Below are 22,890 nucleotides of genomic sequence, written 5' to 3' on the forward strand. Positions count from 1 at the left end.
TTCACTGTGAAAGTCATTTTGACTCCACATTGTTTTGCTACTATTGGAAATCAATAATCAAAAGTCAAATCTCCAGTTCAAATGATTACCCACCAAAGCCACAGGGCAGTAAAAATTTGTGTGTTTCCACTCTTAGAATATTCAAATACAAATTTTATACATCCCATTAATGAGACAAATTACAATTTTTTTTTTAAGGAGCCAGATACATTTTATATCCCTGTAACAATGTTCATTTTACAAGACACCAAGCTGTGTTTAAAATGGGAAAAGATTCAAATGTTCGGCATGCTGATTACTGTCTTTAACCATATCTTATGAACTCCACATCTTTATTGTTGACTGATGATAAAATATTGAAATGCTTCATATTTGATGTTTGTCTTGGTCTCTTTTATTGGTTTATCTGGACCCATCCTTAGCCACTGTAGATTGTGAGCTCAAGATGATGCACTCTAGATTCAAAGCTTGAGACCAAAATGTAATCAGCTCTTTCCAGACCAGTGCTCAAGGCTTTAAATCATTCAATCCACTCTCTGTCCGAGAGGCTTTTTAGATCAGCAGTACTGCAGGGAGCAAATATTTAGGAATACAGGAGACAGATGATGTCATACATTTTATTTTGTATGTTTTATAAAAAAAAAATCAACATTTGTTTCGTTTTAAGCGATGGAATTTTTTATTCCATCCAGCTGAAACATGTTTCGTGTTTTAAACATTTTAGTAATACACTGTTTTTTTCAGTGTAGTATTACTGTAGCACTTTTTGTGCACTTGTGTACTTGTATGTGACACTAACTATACAACAAGCTATAGTGGTGATCTTATTTGTTCAGACAAAGAGTAAATCATATAAGTGGAAAATGCCATAACAGAATTACATCACTTTTAACAAAGAAAAGTTTGTGCGTCTCGCTATAAGTGGCAAAGATTTGTGTTTCCTCAGCTTGTGCATATCACACCAGTGAGATGGATGAAGAACCAATAATTTGACCTTTATTGACAAAAGCAAGAAATCTTAAATTTATAGCTAAAATAAGTTTCTACATAGGAACAAGTAGGTCTGTTCAATAAAGCAGTTGCTGGATATTTAGGATGATAGATAATCTCCCTTCAGAGACACAGCCAGGTCTGGTTGCCAAGGAGCCAGAAAAGCCTCATTTCTCTCCCCTGCTGAACATCCTGTGGATTCTGCGTGTGCAGCTTCATGTGTGTGTAACAGGGATCAGTGCAATGTTCATGCAGCCTGTCATGTTGTCATCTCCTGATACACTGCAGCATGATAATCAGAAGAGCACTTAAACCTCTTGAGTCCTCAAATCGCCGACACACAAACACGCATGCACACAAACACACACACACACACACACACACACACACACACACATACCAGACCTGATTTGTTCTTCTCTTCTTTAACCCTAAACAACTAATGGAACCAAAAAAATACTTACTTTGGCTTACACTATCCTGGCATTGTATAGTGTTGCAGTATCTGTCTGTCTTTGTTATCAGTCTTCAGTGTTGGACAGTTTCCTTCAAACGAACATCATCCAGTGACTAACCAACATTGCATGTGTGCCTTGTTGTCTCTTCACAAAAACACTAACATCTCAAGGGTCACATAGGTGTCTGTAAGATAACCAGATATGGAATAGTTCATTTGCTGATTGACAATTGACAGATGACCAATTGATCTATATGTTGATTAATTGACATTTACATGCTGTAATAAGATTCTCTGAAAAGTAAATTATCTTCACCACAAAGAAAAACAGCATCCTCTGCTGAGCTGTTTTATAGTTTTTGAAGTCTGTCACGAAAAAAGACTCACTGGTCCATTATGCACTAATAGCCCATGGCTCTCTTTAGTAATAATGACTTCTCAATGTGTTCCGGAGCCATGGAAACAATATATTGCTCGTTGAAACATTTGTAATAATAGGAATGTGTGCTTGTGTGTTTTAGTGTGTGCTGGCTTATGTGAAATCCTGTGACTCCTCCCTGCATTAGCTGAGTGTGTGTATGTGTTTGGGTGCATGCAAGAAAGTGTATGTGTGAAGTAATGCAGAGGGTGATAAGGATGCTGTTAATGCTCATCTGTCACCATAACAACTGCAACAGCCCCACTCTTAGTGAGTTGGCTCAATGTCTGATTGGAGGCCGGTCTGGCTGGGCAACTAACTTTCACACTGTTTGATTAACAGACAAGCTCCCTGATTTCACTATACATCAGGCACAGGTACTGTCTGATATATGATAGGTGAATATACAGGCTGGAAAAAGCAGAATGAGTTTCAAACTTAACATCAACAGCTATTTTCACATGTTAACTGTTGGCACCTTTTCACTATGAAGATAAAATCAGCACCTTTTCCCATTTGTTGTATGGGAAAAGGTTGTTCTCATTTGTGTTTAGGCAACATAAATCAGTAACCTGTAATGTAAAATGAAATATTAGGACAAATTCTTAAGAAGCATAGATGTATTTTGTTACAGCAAAAGTTGATCTATTTGTTCAAAGCTAAAAAGCTGTTCGTAAGCTAAAACGTGATCTTTGTGAGGGACTGCTGACATCTAGTGATGACTTTTTCAAATTGCATATTTGAATTACAAGCTGCTGCTGTTTAGATGGATTGTTGCCTTTTATATAAATAGGCAATTTTTATTAAATCATTTATGGCAGTTACGGACAGAATATCTCCATATGCACTTTTAGAATTTAAGGACAGAGTATTTCATAGGATGTACAAAATTTAAAGCCCCAATTTTATTAGCAGTTCTTGGCTTTACAGGTTACAAAAATGTGCATTTGCATTGGATTCCCAAAATGTTTGCATTTATTCTAAAATTTAATTTATTGCACGCATTTAGCTGCATCTGCATAAAACATAAAAAAGCTGATCAAATCTATGCCTGATGCATATATAAATATTTAAAAGACCATTTCTACAGAAATGCTGAAATAGGAGTTATGGTAACTCAACTCACATCCTGAGATATATATATATATATATATATATATATATATATATATATATATATATATATATATATATATATATATATATATATATATATATATATATATATATATTCCCCTCATTGCAAGAAGGGATTTAGGTTTGATGTTTGTAAGAAAATTCTACTCCCAAATAAATATCGCTCAGAAACAAACTTAATTTGTTATCTACTGGGAATGCTTCCGCAATTCTCTTTCAGCAAAAGCAAACATTTCAGCTCTTTCAGCAAAAACAGTTTAGCTTTTTTCAATTTTGCTTGGAAAATCCTTTAGGCGCTGAAACAGTGCACTGTTCTTTTTGGAATTGATTTTTTCTAGCTATTTTATTATATATTTGAAAAATCTATAAAGCGGAATTGTTGTTTAACAGATGGGGTGGACACATTTGATGTTACACACCATGTCAGTCCAATTAGAAGACGCGGTTCTACAACGTAATTCCGTACACGTGACGAACTGTCATGGAAGCCCCCATGCGTATGATTTTTAATCTGTAAAGATACCCACACAATTTTTTCTAGCATTGTTTTCGTGGTGTTTTTAGAAATGAGGTACCTGCTCCGGCTGAGGCATTCGTTTGCCCGTGTGCACTTCCGTTTATGTCACCAGAGTGTTTACAGCAGCCACGCAACTCCACGGAAAGTGGCAGTAGACCTTGGGGAGAAGTGAGTTGACTTTCCCAGCTTTCATTTTTCATTTCCAATAATGTTAACAAACAAGCCGAGATTGTAATTAACAAATAATCTGGACCCAACGTGAACGTGTATCCATTGTTTTGGTATTCTCCTTGTTTCTCTTTTAGCTCTTACCCACAACCAGAACAGTGACCAGGAATGCGTTGGTATCCATGAAACAGAATTTAGATAACATTACATATGTTTGCAAAAGTGTGGTTGCTATATCTTGACTACCGAACAAATACACACATCTCCCCCAGCTAACAGATATTAAAATTTCGTTTCTTTACAGCACACGTTTTTTACTGGGTTATAAGTCTCATTACCTTGCAAATGTTTTTGTGTTTTTTGTGTTCAACTAAGACTCCTTATTTTCTTGCAGACCATCCCCTCCTCTTTTTCTTGCAGATAACCTGAATTTCTGAGATATTTTTGGCTATGAATGTTCACAGATGTCCAAGTCAGGAGACTGTTGGGGCCGATACTGTAAATTGACCATATGTGACCAAACTCTGCATCCAGCTGTAGGTTCTGTTTGTAAATACGACAGTGGGTCAATATGTAAGACATGTTGATGTGTTTGTGGTATTTTTGTTTTTTCTAGGAAACTTGAAATCTCTTCAGGGAGGTTTGCCAGGTTTGCTGATGGATCAGCTGTAGTACAGGTACCAAAAAAATTTTACACTTGGCCCTTTTATTTTATTTATTTTTTTGTCCTTTCAGCTTATACTGTGAGTATAGGGTCGCGGGTCATTGTTCACCGTTTTTCTTTCTTACGACGAATGCTCTTCCTGATGCAACCCTTCCCGTGGCTTGGACCACTACACAGCTGGGGATGGAAAAGGGCTGTTGGGGGGTTCAGTGTCTTGCCGAGAGACACTTTGACATATATAGGACCGGGGATTGAACCGCTGACCCTGTGGTCCGTGGACAACTGCCTTAACAACTGAGCTATAGCCCCCCTCATTCGTTCCCCTCACCCTCGTTCATAGGGCTTGCGTAAAATGTCTTGATTATTGGGAAGAATTTATTCTCTAACTTTGTTCATTGAATTTATAGCAGACACAAATTCATTCAGGAATTTGCACCATGTAAATTTGATGCACAAGATGTGATGATGCAGAACCTAAACCGAGGCTTTTATTGTTTTAAATGACATTGAGTTTTAGCAATGCCAAATTAATGCATGCTTTTCACTTTGTAAAACGTTTCTTATAGTTCTGATGCTATTTGTGATTTTTAAAGAATTTTTTGTAACCTATTCCGTCTCTTTCTCTGTCTGAAGCTGGGGGATACCTCTGTGATGGTGACTGCCGTGAGCAAAACAAAACCTTCTCCATCACAGTTTATGCCTCTTGTGGTATGTTCATAAAGTGACATTTCTAGTGATTATTTAGAGTTTTTTGAGCTTATTTACAGTAACTAATCATCAGGTCATACTTACATGTCATTTAAACAGATTTAGTGGAAGATGGGAATTGTTATCAAGTTCCACACTAGTAGACATTTGTATCTTAGTTGGCCTGGACTAGAAAACAAGCAACAAATTACATACACAATATGATCTTAGTGGAAGCTAGCTTTGCAGAAACCGCTGTTTGTTGAATGCAAGTCCACTTTGACAGGTGGACTATAGACAGAAAGCAGCTGCTGCAGGTCGAATCCCCACCAACTACTTGAGGCGGGAGCTGGGCACCACTGACAATGAGATCCTCACCAGCAGACTCATAGGTGAGTTGACAAGAATATGTCCTATTATATGTTTAGCTCTGATGTAGCAGGTCTGTGTACTGTTGTTGTGCGTTGAATGTCTTTGACTTCAGCAATTTGACCAGTGGTCCCTCATCTTTCTGTTTTTCAGACAGGTCAATCAGACCACTTTTCCCTCCTGGGTATTTTTATGATACACAGGTCAGTTCAGTTGAAATTTTACTCAGTGACGTGTGGTTTGTCTTCTTTTGTGTGAACAAGAAAGACACAAATTTTTATCTTTCTCCAACTTTTTGTGTGTCTTGTCATCTTTTCATTCCTCCTGAAGATCCTTTGTAACCTGCTGGCAGTTGATGGTGTCAATGATCCAGATGTTCTGGCTATTAATGCAGGTGAGTTAAATATCAGCCAACTTTGTTTGTCACATTGCATTGCTTTTCAAATTCTTACTTAAAACTATATTTTGTTTCATTAAAGCATCTGCTGCTCTGGCCCTGTCTGATATCCCCTGGCATGGGCCCATTGGTGAGAAAATCATAACAGATTTAAAGCTATTCACACATTGCTCAGTAATGCCATTGTTCACTTGCCTGTTCAATTTTAGTTTTTATGATGGTATTGTAAAACAAGCTTGGGACAACTTTTGTGTGTTTTTATAGGTGCTGTGCGTGTGGGCATGGTAGATGGAGAGTTGCTTATAAACCCAACCAGGGCAGAGATGACCTCGAGCCTTCTCAACCTAGTTGTGGCTGGAGCTCCAAGCAGTCAAGTTGGTAAGTTGGCCAAAACTTTAAAACTTCAAACCAAAGCTTAGGTGTTTATATACAAAAAAACCGTTAAGACATCTAATTAAACTTAATTAAAGATAACAGCTGCATACAGTTTAGTTGCAAAATTTGATATTTAAGCAGTTCACTGCTTTCTAAAGAGCTGTAATCAGTTTGATTGATAATGTAGCAACATGTCAAACTTTACAGCGTGTCTCTCCAAATCAGTTAAACATAATAAAAAGGTTACTGTAATAATGGTAATGTTCTGTGTTATGTTGGAATAATGCCTAAAGTAATGGGAAAATGCAATAACTAATAATTTCGCTTAAGTCAAAATATATTAACTTTTTAATTAATTTTTTGCTATTTTATTCCAATACAAAACTCACTGGAATCAGAGTTGTATCAGGACCCTTTAGTATGTTGTTTTGGTACACAGGAACAACCTTAGTGTGAATACTAAATAAAAAGGTGGCAGAGAGGTATGATTTTAAAATAAATTTAAAATACATTTCTTAGGTGTAGATGTCGTCACCACAGATATGCTGAGCATATATTTTGCTTTTCAGCTCACTATCTCATGCTAGTCTGTCTGACTGATGATAGCAACACGCAACACTTGTCAATCACGTTACTGTCTGTCTGCCAGTGATGATTGAGGCGTCAGCTGAAAATGTACTGCAGCAGGACTTCTGCCATGCAGTAAAGGTGGGAGTAAAACACACCCAGCAGATCATACAGGCCATCCAGCAGCTGGCACGAGAGCAGAAGGTCGCCAAGCGGACCCCGGTCAAGGTTTTCTCAACCCCGACTGACATGGTGGAGCATCTTCGACAGTAAGATAATTTAAGGAAACTGTTATCTGTGTATATTTTTATAATGAAGACAGGCAAAGGTTGTGATCATATAATACAAGCAATGTCATACATAAATAAGGCTCTAGGACTGTATTTAGCCAAATTTTCACCAAACAAATGTAATCAAATTATCTATAAATCACACAGATGTAATGGGTTATAAATGTAGTACTGGGGAGTTTGGTGGACAGTCTCTGGATTCATATTCTTTTAGATTTTACTAATGAAGGGTTTGTGATTTTTATTCTTGCAGATTAGCTTCACAGAAGATATATGCTGTATTCACTGATTACGCTCATGATAAGGTAAAGTCTGACTATATTTCCCCATGTGTCCTGTCCAAATTATGTCTTTGGATTAACTTTCTCATGACACTTAATCTGTTGTTAAAGTAACTTAAAGTTTTATTTTTACCATCTCTGTAATATAAGAATGTTTTTGTATTTCAGAGCATTTCCTGATTTCTTGATCAGTGCCAGTAGTTATTTTATCATAATCTTGTCTTAGATTTCAAGAGATGAAGCTATCAACAAAGTTCGACTAGAAGCTGAAGAGGACCTAAAGGGTAGATTGTCTTCAGTCTTTATGTTGTATGAAAACAAGTTAACTCTTAAGAATATTGTTGCTGTGCACAAGCAAGTATTTATGTTTAATATATTTCAATAATGTATTTTGCATCTTTAGAAAAATTCCCTCAGGCTGAACCCTTTGAAATAATTGAAACCTTCAACATTGTGAGCAAAGAAATCTTCCGCAATTTAGTGCTCAATGAATACAGGAGGTAAGCACTCTTTGTAGTGAAATTAATTTGTGACTGCTGTATTTTAGTGAGTTCCATGTTTATTTCTTTGGTGTTTGTGTTTAGGTGTGATGGGAGGGAGTTGACGGCTCTAAGGGACATTTCTTGCAAAGTAGACCTCTTTAAGCCACTCCATGGTTCTTCTCTCTTTCAGAGAGGACAAACACAGGTATGTAAAGAACATTAAGAGCCCAATTTTATTAATGTATTTGTAAAATAGGAATTCGACTGTGGCCAAATTTTATTTACAGCATTGAAGATGTTTACCTTTTTTTACAAATTGAAAGATAAAAATGTATTGTGGATGCAATAAAATGAGGAGAGAGAGAGCACGGAAAGTAATATAAAAACTCAAAAAAATGTTTGTTGTGCCTACACAGCTGCAATATTTTCAACCAAACCCGTGAATTGAAGTCGACAAATTAAATAAATGCTTAAGACATTGTCAGTGTACATATATATGCAGCGCTGACTGTATGATTGGAGCAGTCTTTGAACAAATTCTCTTTTAGCCTTTGAACAAATTCCTATTTCTATTCTGTTTCTTTAGGTGCTGTGCAGTGTCACGTTTGATTCCCTGGAATCTAGTGTCAAAACAGACATTATCACCACAGCTTTGAGGTAAAATGAATGAATGAATTAAAAATAATTTACATTATCGGCACAATTCAGATAGTATTGAATTTCACTTTCACAATAAACCACCTATTTAGTAGTCTCCTCTAATATCTGGATGCCACAGCTCTTAGTGTGTGTTCTAAATGGCAGACACAAATTAAAATAAAACATTAAGAAAATTTAACCCAGGTTTCCCACTTGTTTTCTTTCTGCAGTGGCATTAAAGACAAAAATTTCATGCTTCATTACGAAGTGAGTAAAGTCCTGTTTATATTTTAAAAGTTGAGCTTTTGAAACGTGAGCTTAAAATCAACCTTGCCTTTAATTTCAGTTCCCTCCATATGCAACAAATGAGATTGGAAAGATGGGAGGCCTCAACAGGAGAGAGCTTGGTCATGGTTTGTATTAAAATGTACATATTCTACTGTTGTTTAGTATCTGCTAAACTTATCTCCCTTACTCATGTTGTTCATGTTTGTGTGTGTGCTGTCAGGGGCCCTGGCTGAAAAAGCTCTGAGACCAGTTATTCCTAAAGACTTCCCTTTCACTATCCGGGTCACTGCTGAAGTGCTGGAGTCAAATGGTGAGCATGGTGACCAAGACTGGTGACAATGTGTCAGCATGGAGTTACAAAGTCACGTTACTACTTTTCTTATTTCATCTCCCACTTTTTAATTTTTTCCTTTTATTTTTAATCTCCTCCCAGGATCCTCCTCAATGGCTTCAGCATGTGGCGGCAGCCTTGCTCTAATGGATGCAGGTACCTGAGCAGGAATGCATTAGTTACAACTTACAGTGTTGACAATATATGTTGTGAAATTGTATTATATTTACTTAATGCTGCTCCTATAATTAGATTTTTTTAAGTCATGTAGATTAAAAAAAGACATTCTTTCTGTTACAAGAAAGAATGATTCTTTCTTTAACATTAAGCACATTAATGGTCTGCTATTGAGGTCTTGTCTTCAGTATTTATTAGTGCATTTCAATAATGACACTACTTGAAAACAAATGAAAATGTAACAAACTTTAAAAGGAACAATAAGAATATTTTACAACAAAGGGTATTTTGATATTTGAATGAGTGCTTTAATTTTGCAGCTAGACACCAATATTTAAAGATGGATGTATATGAAAATGTAAAGCTAACATGACCAAACCTATGTTTTCTAGGTGTGCCCATCTCTTCTGCTGTTGCAGGTGTAGCAGTTGGCCTCATCTCCAAGGCCAACCCCGATAAACCTGCCGAGATCCAGGACTACAGATTACTAACTGATATCCTGGTTTGTACAGTGGAACTGTGGTTAGATTGTGAATAATAAATAATCAGCATCAACTGGGAGAAAAGGAAATGGTGTAGTTACACAATTCAAATCCTCAGTCATTGCTAATGCCCTAGCGTAATTATTTCACAAATGTTTATGTGGATGCCGTGCTATTTTCTAAACAGGGAATAGAGGATTACCTTGGGGACATGGACTTTAAATTGGCCGGAACAAACAAAGGCATCACTGCTTTACAGGTACTGTGCGTGATTACCCATAACATGTGTCTAAATAAAATGTATTGGCTTGCAAAAAGGGCAAGAAAATGAAATTAAATTAGATTCAAATGTAGTTTAAAAATTCTCAATGTCAACATTTTACTCAGCCCATTGCCAGTGTCTATATAAATTCAACACGTATAAATCTGGTAAATACACATTTAGCAGATTTATGGCTATAATTTAAGATTTACATTTTTTATCATTTATTCTAAGGCACTGGAACATTATGTTGCATCACTGTAAAATTATGAACCATGAAGTGGCATGTAAAGAGTAAAGGCCACTGAAATGCTGTCTTTGGTGGTTTTTATGCAATAGATTAATTTATCTCCTCCAATATGACAGCTGTTTTTACCTTGAATTTAATCTCCAGGCTGATGTGAAGATACCAGGATTGCCTCTGAAAGTGGTAATGGAGGCCATCCAACAGGCCACAGGTAATCCCAGATATTAATGAAACTTTTACACAAAAGTGAGTATATTTTATGGCCTTCGTTTATTTATTATTGTGTTTCAGTGGCAAAGAGAGAAATCTTGGGCATCATGAACAGGTGTATAGCAAAACCCAGAGAGACAAGAAAAGAGAATGGACCTCTTGTTGGTAGGTTTTGTTGTTTCCGTATGCAGTGTGTAACTACATCTTAAGTATGAGGAACAACAAGTTGAACATATTCTGTTCTGATGTGTATGACCTGTTCTCAGAAAACATCCGGGTTCCAGTATCTAGGCGAGCTCGCTTCGTTGGTCCAGGGGGCTATAACCTCCGCAGGCTACAAGCTCAAACGGGTAATCTAAAGTCCAAATTTATTGAGTTAGAAAACCAACCAGGCTTTTTGTTGATAAGTTGAGACTTCACCATATTTTTCTACTACACATTACAAACTCTTGGGTAAAATGTAAACTTTAGCACTTTTTTTTTTTTGGCTTAAGGTGTGACCATAAGTCAGGTGGATGAAGAGACTTTCTCTGTGTTTGCTCCAACACCGGGAGCCATGAACGAAGCACGAGACTTCATCACTGAGATCTGCAAAGATGATGTGAGTCTCCACTATGTGTAGGAGCCTTTAAAGAGTGTATCTGTGCATTTATTTGATTTATACATTTAATGAGTTGGTTTATATGTTAGTTCAGTGACTTGGAGTACATAGTATATTGCAATCAAACATTAAGTCCATTAACAAGGTATACATGTGGAGATTATGTGCACGAGTTTGCATTATATTCCTTTCTTTTGTTTTGCAGCAAGAGCAACAGCTGGAGTTTGGTGCAGTCTACACAGCCACAATCACTGAAATAAGGTTAATTAATACATTGTGCGGTTTACTGCAAAAAAGTAATTTATGTCATTTATTAGCACTTACCTTGAACATGCTATCAATGAGAGCTTTGTGCATAATTCTCAGAAAAGCTGATTGTTAGCGCCCTCGCCTCCAATGTCTTTTACTTCTCTGCTTCAGGGACATCGGTGTGATGGTGAAACTTTATCCCAACATGAGTGCTGTCCTGTTGCACAACTCACAGCTGGATCACAAACGGGTCAATACATTTACCTAATGTTTGCCTGTGTGTTCATGCATCTGCAAGTGTTTGAGAATGAAATCACAACTAACTTAATATTTTCCTGTTTTAGATCAAACATCCAAGCGCTTTGGGATTAGAGGTGGGACAGCAGATACAGGTATGTGTCAGTAACAACAGGCCAGGCAAATATAGCATCTTGTGTTTACATTCTGTGCTGCTTGTCTCTAACTGGAGTTCTGCTAACAGGTCAAGTACTTTGGACGGGATCCAACAGATGGAAGAATGAGGCTTTCCCGCAAAGTGCTCCAGTCTCCTGCTGCAAGTGTTGTCAAGACATTAAGTGAGAAACAGAGCATCACTGTGGGTTCAAGCAACAGCCACACGACCGGCACTGATTTGTGACACAACTTCACAACAGGATAACCTCTGTTTGTCACTACATGGAACTGAGTTGATGTTGACACAGAACAGTGCTGTGGACAAAATTACCAAGCTACGCAAGTGATCTTGTGACAAACTGATCCAGTGTCATTGCTGTTGTTGAAATGGATGTGACTAAATTTCACTGAACTGAACTGTAGCTCTTATAGTGTCAGTGGGACACTGCAAAGGATGTGCACAAACTGGGAAGACCACATTAGACACATGTTTTTGCAAATTATAAATTTGTTGTATTTGTAAGTGTGCTGTCCTTTCTTCACTGACATCATCAAGCATCAGGAGTTAGATTTTATTTCAATTTCTCTCAATAAAGTCATCTAGCAGACCCCATGGTTTTGCTCTTCACATATGTGGTAATTGTGCCTCTTGTGGTATGGGACTTCATATTTGTTGTCCTCTAAGCTGTCAGGATCAATATATTAACAAAATAACCTGGAAGTGCTCTTTAGTGTTATTTGACCAGACTTTATTCTGGCCCGATATTATACTGTAAGTTCTTATTCTTAATTTTAAAAAAACAAGCCAAAGTAGAATTATACAGTGGTATCAGAAATAGCACTTATAGAAGTCAGTACTACCAATCACAATAAAAGCAATTTAGATATAAAACAATACAATAACCATGAATGATAAAAGCATTAAATATCATTGATTTGAAGATGCATTAAACAATTTAACTGTTTCAGATCATTTGTCACTGAAGTATTCAGGTATTGTGATACCAATTGTTTCACCAATACAATTGCAATTGGAACATATAATGACCTCAATAAAAACATTTGCAATCCATTGATTAATGAATAAATGACTAGTGTAACTCTAGTTGCAACATAAATAAAGTTAATATATACACAAATTATCAGGAAACTGAATACTAGTAAGATCATTTAAACAGGTGAATAGACCAGTTTCTGTATACATAGAATATGATTCAAAACCTATTGGTATGAAAAATACCCTCAATGTTTTTTATTTTTCAGTAAAAAAAGAAATTAACTAGTTTAAGTAACAAATAAATGAAAAGCTGTTAAAAGAACTAGGACACTTTTGTCTACATCTGTACATCCTGTCCACATCTGCAGGGTGCTGTTGCCTTTCTTGCCTGTGGGTGGCGCTGTGATGGCGTGGCGCTGCGGTTCTACCATTGGCTGATACCGCTCGGAGGAGGAGACCCCGCGGCAGATAGCGCTTGATTGACGTCGAGGAAGAAAAAGAACACAAGATCGGATTACAAGATGGCGGTCTGTGGATATTAGCAAAGAGGCCGTTACAGTTGTTGTGCTTTCTGTGAATTTTACTGTTTGATAATCGGTCTCCCGATTAGTTATTTCACAACGTAAACGTAATATGTTTGTGGAATAGCTACTAATACATTTTACTGCGATTGTAAACTTTACTTATATGTGCATGTTTTATAACATGCGGGTGGAAACAGTTAACTGGTCGAGGGTAGGAAAACACTAGACGGGGTGAGGTGATAGCTTGTTAGCATCCAGCTAGCCTGCTAGCTCCGACTCGGTTAACCATGTCGGACACTCGGCGGCGAGTGAAAGTATATACGCTAAATGAAGACCGGCAGTGGGACGATCGGGGTACCGGGCACGTGTCGTCGACCTTTGTTGAACGATTGAAGGGGATATCATTATTAGTTCGGGCTGAATCAGACGGTAAGTTCCCAGTTAGCATAGCCACACTGACGTTTCGCTTGCTAAGGTTAGCATGTTAACTGCTGTTTTTTTTTCGGAATGACTGCTTTAATTAGCACTTAGTACACATGCTTAACTCACGGGGATTGCTTTTGTGAAAGCGATGCACTGTATGAAGCCAAACATTAAGAGTCAACAATCAGTATTGCCCTTGTACTTAGATTAAAGGCAACCATTTATTGAATAGCTGCTCACAAGCGCGTCATTTAGCTGTCGACGTGATCTCGGTAGAATGGAGGAGGAGGAGGAGGGGGGTCAAAGTCTTGTCTTAAACGTACAAACTTGTTTTCGCCCAGAATCATAAACTGTTGAGTTCACGCAAAAATTAAAAAAACGCTACAAATACTTCCGCAGTGTATAATAAGTCCGTCTGTTGTACGTTTTTACGAGTTTCTGCATTGTTTTATTCAGCTTTTCACGATCCAGCGTTAACGTTAGTTTGCGTGAAATGTTCCCTTAAAGGCCGATCAGGCACTTAACTTAACATTTAAAAATTAAGTTATTGTCTGACCATAATTCCCACTAACTGGTAGCGCAAAGTTAAGAGTCACCATCATTTTTGTGTTGTAGGATCTCTTTTATTGGAATCAAAGATAAGCCCGAATACAGCATATCAGAAACAACAGGTAAGTAAAGCTCGTCTCAGTCTGGACCAAGCAAAAAGACAAACACAACCAGTAGAATTAGCTTTTGAGTAAACTAAAGAGTTATGTTTAACATTGAAATATTTCAGCATTGAGACTTGTTGCATCGTTATTGTTAGACTGGGCAGATAGTGGAAAGGAAGTGTTTGTCAACGTGGAAACTGGTACTAGGCAGGTCACACCATTAGAAATTACAGTATATTTTTATACATTTTACAGCCTTACAATGTCAAAAATATGCTACGTGATTTTAAATAATATACCTACAGAGACTTGTTTCATGGCTTATAGGCGTGAAATAGCTCATTTGAATTCAGGTAATATGTGAGATCTTGGTCTTGCAAATACTTGTAACCTGTCTGTGGATGCATGGAAGCATGTTTGAGTTTGCCTTGTGAAAATGCTGATGAGCATTTTTTTTTCTTTTTTATATTTTATAAATGTCTGTCCTCTTACTAGGACACACTGATCGTCTGGTCAGAAGCAGATAATTATGACCTTGCCCTGAGTTTCCAGGAAAAGGCTGGCTGCGATGAGATTTGGGAGAAGATTTGCCAGGTAAAGTCAATCCAGTTTTACAAAGTTTGATGCCTTGCTTTTCAACATTTGTTTTCTGTGGAGTAGGATAATTTGAGTTATGCTGGCTTGCTGGTGTTAAGGTTTTATTGATGCTTCCAAAAAGGACAAGAGGCACTACTTTACTACTACTTGTCTAATGATGTGTAAACACATACAGCTACAATGTATTTGACTGTAGCTGGTCTCTGTTAAAACTGCAATTCTGGTGTGGTGACACCATCAGCTTTTTCTCTTTTTAGTTCATAATTTCTCCATGTCAGTTAGTAAGCTGACTCTGTTTCAATTTCTGCTGGAGTTTAAAAAACTCCTAATTAGCTCTTATCTGGCTGTACCTGAACCGTGTTAGAGCGTATTTGCATAAAGGTCAGATTTCTTCAACTTTCCCCTCATGTGCAGCTGGGCTCCTGTTGCATATGAAGTGCAGAACAGATGTTTTTTTTTATAATGAATGGGCAGCTGCTGTTTGCCAAGGCTTTTGTAGCTATATGTGTAAATGTCCCAAATTCTTCATTTCAAGTATACTGTCTGTTTATTGTTCAGGTTCAAGGCAAAGACCCTGCTGTTGACATCACCCAGGACCCCATAGATGAGTCGGAGGAGGAGCGATTTGAAGAAATACCAGAGACAAGCCACCTAGTGGAGCTTCCACCTTGTGAGCTTAGCCGACTGGAGGAGATTGCTGACTTGGTGACGTCTGTCCTGTCTTCGCCCATCCGGAGGGAGAAGCTTGCCCTGGCCCTCATGAGTGAGGGCTACATCAAGAAGCTACTGGGTCTCTTCCGAGTATGTGAGGACCTGGACAACAGGGAAGGCTTACATCACCTATATGAGATTGTCCGGGGTGTCTTGTTCCTAAATAAAGCGGCCCTTTTTGAGGTGATGTTCTCTGACGACTGTATCATGGACGTGGTAGGTTGCCTTGAGTATGACCCAGCACTGGTTCAGCCTAAACGGCACAGGGAATTCTTGACTAAGACAGCAAAGTTCAAGGAGGTGATCCCTATCACAGACTCTGAGCTGCGACAGAAGATCCATCAGACCTACCGGGTACAGTACATCCAGGACATCATTCTGCCCACACCTTCTGTCTTTGAGGAGAACTTCCTGTCTACGCTCACCTCTTTTATCTTCTTCAACAAAGTGGAAATTGTCAGTATGTTGCAGGTAAGGGGCTCCAAACCAGGTAACATGGATTATTGTTTTTGCCATAGTTTATCAGTTGTTTTTTTTTCCCCAAACTTTGCTGGAAAATATGTTGGAATTTGTTTGGCAAATGTCAGAGGACCTGGGCTCCATTTGGATCAGGACAATAACATTATACACATTTGATTATACATTCCCAACCAAATTTTAAAGAAACATCGATTTCTTATGAAAACTATGAAATGTGAAATTGTGTAACTAATACATTTAAGGTAAACTCTTACTTTCAGTAGTATGTAATGATGGTAATCTTAATGAGACTGAAATGGGCAACTTTGATAATTTCAGTTTTTTGTCATCAAGCAACATATGGCCACTGTCGAGATGTAAAAAATTACAGTAGCTTTTGTCCAAAAGAAACATTCTGTGTGTCGCATTTTATAATGTGATGCTTGACCCCTAAAATAAAAATGTACATGAAAGGTTGTTCACTGAAGTTGTGTTCTGTTGCTTGTGAATGGTTGTATTTCAGGTTTAATAGGATGTGAAGGGGCTCTTTCTAGGAATAATGTCTTTGGTTCTTGCTTTGGTCCGACTTGATTACAACATGCCCTAAATTTTGCATTCATCTTTGTTTCCTTTTTAATAAGTTTTTTTGTTCTTGGCACTGTCTTGATTTTTTTCTTATTTATTTTATTTTTTTTTAAACTAAATGTTTCCTGTGCTACAGGAGGATGAGAAGTTCTTAACAGAGGTTTTTGCACAGCTCACAGATGAAGCCACAGAGGACAGTAAAAGGAGAGAACTTGTGAGTCAAATAATATATCTTTAGGCAAGATTTGTTTACTGTAAATGATGCATAAAATTTATTAAACTTTGGAAAAACACCATGGAATGGAGAAGGTGGCTGTCAATGAGACTGTTGAGTGGAATTTCCCACTGCCTGCATTATAACTAGTGAATGTGTGTTTGGGAAAGTGTTTTTTTCCATGACCTTTTACCAGTTTGCATCGGTGTGTGAAATGCTGAACAACAATTACACCATTTTTTATTTATGTATTTATTTATTTTTTTTACTCCTCAGGTGAACTTTGTCAAGGAATTCTGTGCTTTTTCCCAAACATTGCAGCCACAAAACAGGGACGCTTTCTTCAAAACTCTGGCAAATCTTGGCATTTTACCTGCTCTAGAAATTGTCATGGTACGTTCTCAGCATTGCATTAATGCAAATATCAAAACTGGTGTTAATAAAACCATTATTTTTTTAGTGTAACCTGCTTAATTTATTTGTCGATAAATACTGAAGTTTCAAAACAATTCTCTGTATATTTATGTTTTACACTCCTGCTTTTCTCTTCAGGGAATGGATGACCTGCAGGTGAGGGCGGCAGCTACCGACATCTTCTCTTACCTGGTGGAATTCAACCCCTCCATGGTCAGAGAGTTTGTCATGCAGGAACCACAGCAAACAGATGATGTAAGTGTCTAGACATTATTTTTAAAATTATGCTTGCACCTCTTAGATACATGGAGTAGAATAGCATTAATTATTAGGTAGCACAGTATTTTGCAGTATTGTTATTGTTGCCTTGTTGTGAAATTATGTATTCTTCCTGATTTACAAACACATGGAATCTTCACATTTTGTTATTCTACACTTTCAATACATATGCTGCATTAATTTTATATGTCTGACGGACAAAAAGTGGCGTTGGGTGTCACCACCATTAACACCTTCGTCACTCAGGGATGATTTGATGAACTTGTTTAAAAATCCAGTTAACTTTAGTTTTATTTTTTCACATGATCTTCAATACATATAGTTGTTCCTACCCTTCAGGAAGTGGAACCTGCAATAAAGTTCCTTTCATTGGGGTTGATTTACTTGAGTTTCTTGTTCTGTTCATTGGACCAAAACTACACCATGTTGACTGTATGTTTGGATGTATGTGTGTATTTTCTTTTGTTTACAGGATGTTCTCCTGATAAATGTAGTGATCAAGCAGATGATTTGTGACTCTGACCCAGAGTTAGGAGGGGCTGTGCAGCTGATGGGTCTGCTCAGGACGCTCATCGACCCTGAGAATATGCTGGCTTCCACCAATGTAAGTGGAACCAAACACAAAAATAAAAAAAAAATTCTATTTTCATAAATAGAAAGAATAGGAAAAGGTTTTAAAAATCATCACACTTGTAAATCCATGAGGATAGCTGGATTGCTGTAAAATCTGAGTTTATGAGGTTACGTTGGTTGTCCTAGTTTTCCCGCCTAATTCATAATGCCTCCCAGACACGGTGACTAGTGTCGAATTGCAAACCCCTGTTTGCCTCAATCAAACTTAGAGGTCAACGGCACATACAGATTTTTTTTTTCTTTTTAGAAAACAGAGAAAACCGAATTTCTGAGTTTCTTCTACAAGTACTGCATGCATGTCCTGACCGCGCCACTGCTGGCCAACACTGCACATGACAAAAACTCAAAAGGTGAGCTGGGGGTAAAATTCTAACATTAGCTGAACATTCTGAATTCTTTCAGATATAATAAATGGAGATTGAATATTATACTGTGTCATGCTCTTTCAGATATGCAGGAGGGATCAACTAAGATCAACCCAGTTTGTCCAGGTAAGTGTTACCTCTGCATCGGCCATAAACTGCCCAGCAGCTAGAAATGTAGAAATGACAGTTTGGTGGAACTTATTTTTGTAGCAGATGGTAACATTACATTTTTATTTCATTTTATTTCTCTCTTCCCAGAACTCACAAGAAAGTGTTAAAGAAAGGACCAGTGCCTCTTTAAATTTTAATAAATGATTTACTGGCTTGGATTTTTCAACTTCTATTGTATATTATTATATTTAAGGGCTGTTGAGTGTTAGAGCTCTTTTTGTTAGAACAAACTGTATTTTAAGGTATAGTTCTATATTCTAGGATTGCACCCTTGGCAATTGTTTTTATTCCTCTTTAATCTGTAACTATAGTCTTTAGCTGACACATGTGCTAATACTGTAGTACTTGTAACTTGCATTAAGTAGCTTTGTTTTCTGTGTGTGTGTGTGTAGATAACTTCCAGACGGCTCAGCTTCTAGCCTTGATTCTAGAGCTTCTGACCTTCTGTGTGGAGCACCACACTTATCACATCAAGACCTACATCATGAACAAAGACCTGCTCAGGAGAGTGCTGGTACTCATGAACTCAAAACACACCTTCCTTGCTCTTTGTAAGTCTTTACATACACAACACACTCCACCCTCTTTTTCATAATACGGACACAGTTTAAGTTTTAAAAAGTTGTCATCTATTGTTCAAGGTGCCCTGCGTTTTATGCGGAGGATCATTGGCTTAAAGGATGAGTACTACAACCGTTACATCATCAAAGGCAACTTGTTTGAGCCTGTCATTAATGCCCTGCTGGACAACGGCACTAGATACAATCTCCTCAATTCAGCCATCATAGAGCTCTTTGAGTTCATTAAAGTGGTGCGTAAACACACACTCTTTCTAAGAACTGGTCATCGACACATCACACTGAACTTGGATTATTTGTGTTGTCTTTATGTTCCAGGAGGACATCAAATCTCTTATAGCTCACATTGTAGATAACTTCTACCAAGCACTTGAATCCATTGAGTACGTGCAGACTTTTAAGGGCCTGAAAGGCAGGTATGAGCAAGAGAAAGACCGGCAGAGTCAGAGACTCAACAGGTTAGTAGATTAATTGGTCACGCAATTCTTTATTTCACAGATGTGTTTAGGCACTTTTTAATCTGCTCAGTTCTCCCAGCTCCCCCACATATGAAGGAAAGCTTTTTTTTTTAAGCACCACATGTTTCTGTAGATTGTTGTACTTAAAGCTTTTTTCCTGCTGTAGATATCGCAGAGATGCACGGTCATTGGACGAGGATGAGGAGTTATGGTTCAATGATGACGATGATGATGATGATGGAGAGGCTGTGGAGAAGAGAATGGAAGACGATTTCTCTGACAGCTATGGCAAGTACATGGAAGCGAAAAAAGGTAGGCAGCTGTGGTGGTGTTTATTTAGACTGTAACAGACACCTGAGCTTGATATTTAATGTTACTGTTAACTTTAGGAGCTGCCAACGGAGCTAATGGTGCCAACAACGGGAAAGCTGCTGTAATCCCACCTGCCTCACCACCCGTCACTTCAAACAACAACAATTCAACTTCCTCTGTCAAAACAGTTGCCCTTCCTGCCTCACCAGTCATGAAGGTATGAAGATGAGAATCCTTAGTCCAGGATCACCTGTTTTTTTCTTTTGTATTTTTTTACTTAAACCCCTGTTTTTGCAGCTTCTTCTTTGGCAACATCATTGCCACGGTCAGATTAGAGAAATGGGGGGGGGGGGGAAATTAAACATGACAATGGAAATGGTTTTTCATTTGTTCCGAAGCATTGAGTTGAATAGAAACATAAGTCATTTAACACTGTAGGCAGAAGTGCAGTTACACATGCTTCAGAGGAAACCTTATTTTCCTTCATAGGAGTGAAACTGCTTATGGTGGCATTTTTGTCTTATCTTTCTTTTCCTTTTTCTCCTAGACTGCCCTGGTGGGTTTGGTTGACTATCCTGACGACGAGGATGAAGAGGAAGAAGATGAAGAGGAAGAACAGTCTCCAAGGAAACGGCCCCGTATTAGTTCTTAAGGCTAACTGTCCTCTGTTTCCTTGCAATGGATGGATACTGGGTCCTTCCTACCTTCTACTCTGGTTGTGTCATAGGTCCTTGGTCTACCGGTGCAACCTCTCAGTTTCACTGAGAAGACGGGCAATGATGAGCTCCCGCTTCACTCACTCCCTCCCTCGCTCCTGATCTCTTCTCCTCTTTTCTCTCTCAGTAGAAGAAGATCACACTTCTTCTCTTTTACTGGAAAGACAATTTGTTTGTTGAGCCCGTTGATTTTACCTCTTCCTTTTTACCAAGAACCTACTTGGAAATCCTAAAACTTCCTTTCTTCCTCCTGACCCTTCCATCTTTTAGGATACTCTCCTGCTGTCCCAATTCCCACTTCCTTGTGAACAACTTTCTCCTCATCCACCCTCCAGTTTATCAACAACAGAGGCTGCCGTCAAAATCACAGTGCCAAGGCGGTTCCCAACTCTGCTATGTTACCATAGCAACAGTAGCAAGGGAGCTGTGGTGCTACAGCAAAACATCACAGGACCCCTCACACATCCTAACTTGAATTCTCCCTTCCATCCTTTTCCACCCCAAACCCATGAGCTCCAGAGACGGAGAAAAACAGAACACAACTAGCCAGTGTACGAACTGTTCACCAGGCCAGTCAGGCTAGCAGGACTAGCCATCATAGTTATAGAAAGCTTGACTGGCTGAAGCAGTGTGTGTGTGTGTCCCGCCCTGCCACAGAACTGTTCATTATTGTTAGAGAGATCTAGGCAACAGAGGTGTTCAGAGACAAGGGATTTGGGAAATGGGGGAGAAAAATGTACTGCGCTGAAAACTCAGCAGTGATGAGCTTAGATCCAGACGAGCAGGACTCAAACCTTCAAAAGCCATGGTGTCAGTTTGTCCAAGGCGCGCACACAATACAACACACACATTATCTCACTTACAGGACTGCATTTGCCAGACATCCTGTATTTCATGACATTATTAAAAGTACTGTACAGCTGTTTTTTTCTCTTTTTAATCATTGCCCTGTTTAGATCTTGAAAGGGGAGAGGAAAAACCTACCTACCTGTGTAAAGGTCTTTTTGGTTTTTTTTGCACAAAAAGGTGGGGTCACTGATTGCCCTTTCAGTCCAATTCATTTGATTAAGTGTAAAATGCAGAAAAGTTGCAAAGTCTTTTTTTTAAAATAACATTAAAACTGCAGTAAAGTCATTTTTGCTGCCAACATTTTGAAGATGTCTGGCATAGCCAATGTTTTTGTTTAAAGTTGATGACAGAGCTGAGCTGTTGGTGTGCTTGGAGTAGATGCTTATTTTTTTTTTTTGCACATGTTTGTTTCAGGAGGTTTAAGTCCTTGCATCCTGCTCTCAGACAGATCTCAGGTTCAGAGTTTAATTTGGATCAGAAACAAAGATTTGCCCACTTTGTCTGCTTTGTAATACTGCTGTCTGGTGAAACATCTCACGCGTTTTACTGAGTGGAGAATGATTCTAGTGACTTTGAAGGGGCTATAGATGCCAGGGGCTTTTGCCCAAGTTTGAAGGTCCAGTATGTTTAAAAAAAAATAAAAATAAAAAAATAATTCAGCTTCCACAGTTAACCTCTGATTTTAAGTCCTCTGTGTTACATCAAAAATAAAAAAACTGCAGATTTAACAGAAGTTGAAGGTAAAAGTTTGTTTTAAATTCAATATCCCCCCCCCAAAAAAGATCAGATGTTTGTTTTATTAGTTGCAGTAATGCTAAATTAACCCAGAGGGTGATGCAGTGCAGTTGTTCAGGTTAAGTATTTCTAACATCCATGACTGAAACATTTTTCCTGCAGTATTCCCTCTCCAGGTCTCATCAAAAGCACACTGAGAGGCAGATGAAGGGAATCAATACTTCCTTAAAATGTTACATCATAAACTTCTAGCGGCAAGTTCTGAGATAAAACACAAACACCAGGCTACAAGTTATTTCTATTTGCTATTCAGGAATTCAGCAGTGAAGTGTCTTCTGTTAGCGTCGCCCAACAATATGACTGTTTCTGCTCTCCCTTGATGAATTTGTACAAAGTGCATTTACTACCACTATCCATTCTTAACATTTGTATGAATTTATTTGATAAGTTTTGAAATTAAATGTGAACCTGATGTTGGACTTGTGAATCTAGCTTTGTTTTTAATTTTTGATTTGGCAATTTACTCTGGAACTTCAAAT

At 38.0% G+C, this 22,890-nt stretch overlaps 2 protein-coding genes across 9 annotated transcripts; both read left to right on the top strand.

The window, feature by feature from the left end:
• The first annotated feature begins 3,451 nt into the window (after positions 1–3,451).
• On the top strand, positions 3,452–12,482 carry pnpt1 (polyribonucleotide nucleotidyltransferase 1, mitochondrial). Of its 7 annotated transcripts, none has more exons than XM_067515173.1 (29): positions 3,535–3,687; positions 4,108–4,185; positions 4,304–4,364; positions 4,985–5,059; positions 5,325–5,430; positions 5,561–5,610; positions 5,738–5,801; positions 5,887–5,934; positions 6,069–6,182; positions 6,829–7,015; positions 7,290–7,341; positions 7,544–7,601; positions 7,721–7,817; positions 7,902–8,004; positions 8,386–8,456; positions 8,669–8,705; positions 8,785–8,851; positions 8,947–9,036; positions 9,160–9,213; positions 9,627–9,736; positions 9,904–9,975; positions 10,373–10,436; positions 10,517–10,600; positions 10,702–10,785; positions 10,930–11,036; positions 11,242–11,297; positions 11,457–11,535; positions 11,630–11,677; positions 11,767–12,482. In XM_067515173.1, exons 2-29 carry the CDS (start codon positions 4,142–4,144, stop codon positions 11,920–11,922), a joined length of 2,238 nt encoding a protein of 745 aa, XP_067371274.1. In that variant the 5' UTR covers positions 3,535–3,687; positions 4,108–4,141; the 3' UTR covers positions 11,923–12,482. The 7 variants fall into 7 exon arrangements, with proteins under 7 accessions (XP_067371234.1, XP_067371244.1, XP_067371283.1 ...); XM_067515164.1 differs by having other exon boundaries at positions 3,536–3,687; positions 4,082–4,185; XM_067515154.1 differs by having other exon boundaries at positions 3,544–3,687; positions 3,825–4,185.
• Positions 12,483–13,142: 660 nt separating this feature from the next.
• On the top strand, positions 13,143–22,384 carry LOC137132523 (serine/threonine-protein phosphatase 4 regulatory subunit 3-B-like). Of its 2 annotated transcripts, none has more exons than XM_067515111.1 (16): positions 13,143–13,628; positions 14,238–14,293; positions 14,771–14,869; positions 15,431–16,054; positions 16,764–16,841; positions 17,118–17,234; positions 17,394–17,510; positions 18,007–18,138; positions 18,415–18,517; positions 18,617–18,658; positions 19,096–19,254; positions 19,345–19,514; positions 19,600–19,739; positions 19,906–20,051; positions 20,129–20,268; positions 20,599–22,384. In XM_067515111.1, exons 1-16 carry the CDS (start codon positions 13,487–13,489, stop codon positions 20,701–20,703), a joined length of 2,370 nt encoding a protein of 789 aa, XP_067371212.1. In that variant the 5' UTR covers positions 13,143–13,486; the 3' UTR covers positions 20,704–22,384. The 2 variants fall into 2 exon arrangements, with proteins under 2 accessions (XP_067371212.1, XP_067371222.1); XM_067515121.1 differs by having other exon boundaries at positions 17,163–17,234.
• Positions 22,385–22,890: the final 506 nt, after the last annotated feature.

This window comes from Channa argus, chromosome 1, assembly GCF_033026475.1.
Source record: "Channa argus isolate prfri chromosome 1, Channa argus male v1.0, whole genome shotgun sequence".
Lineage (NCBI taxonomy): Eukaryota > Metazoa > Chordata > Actinopteri > Anabantiformes > Channidae > Channa > Channa argus.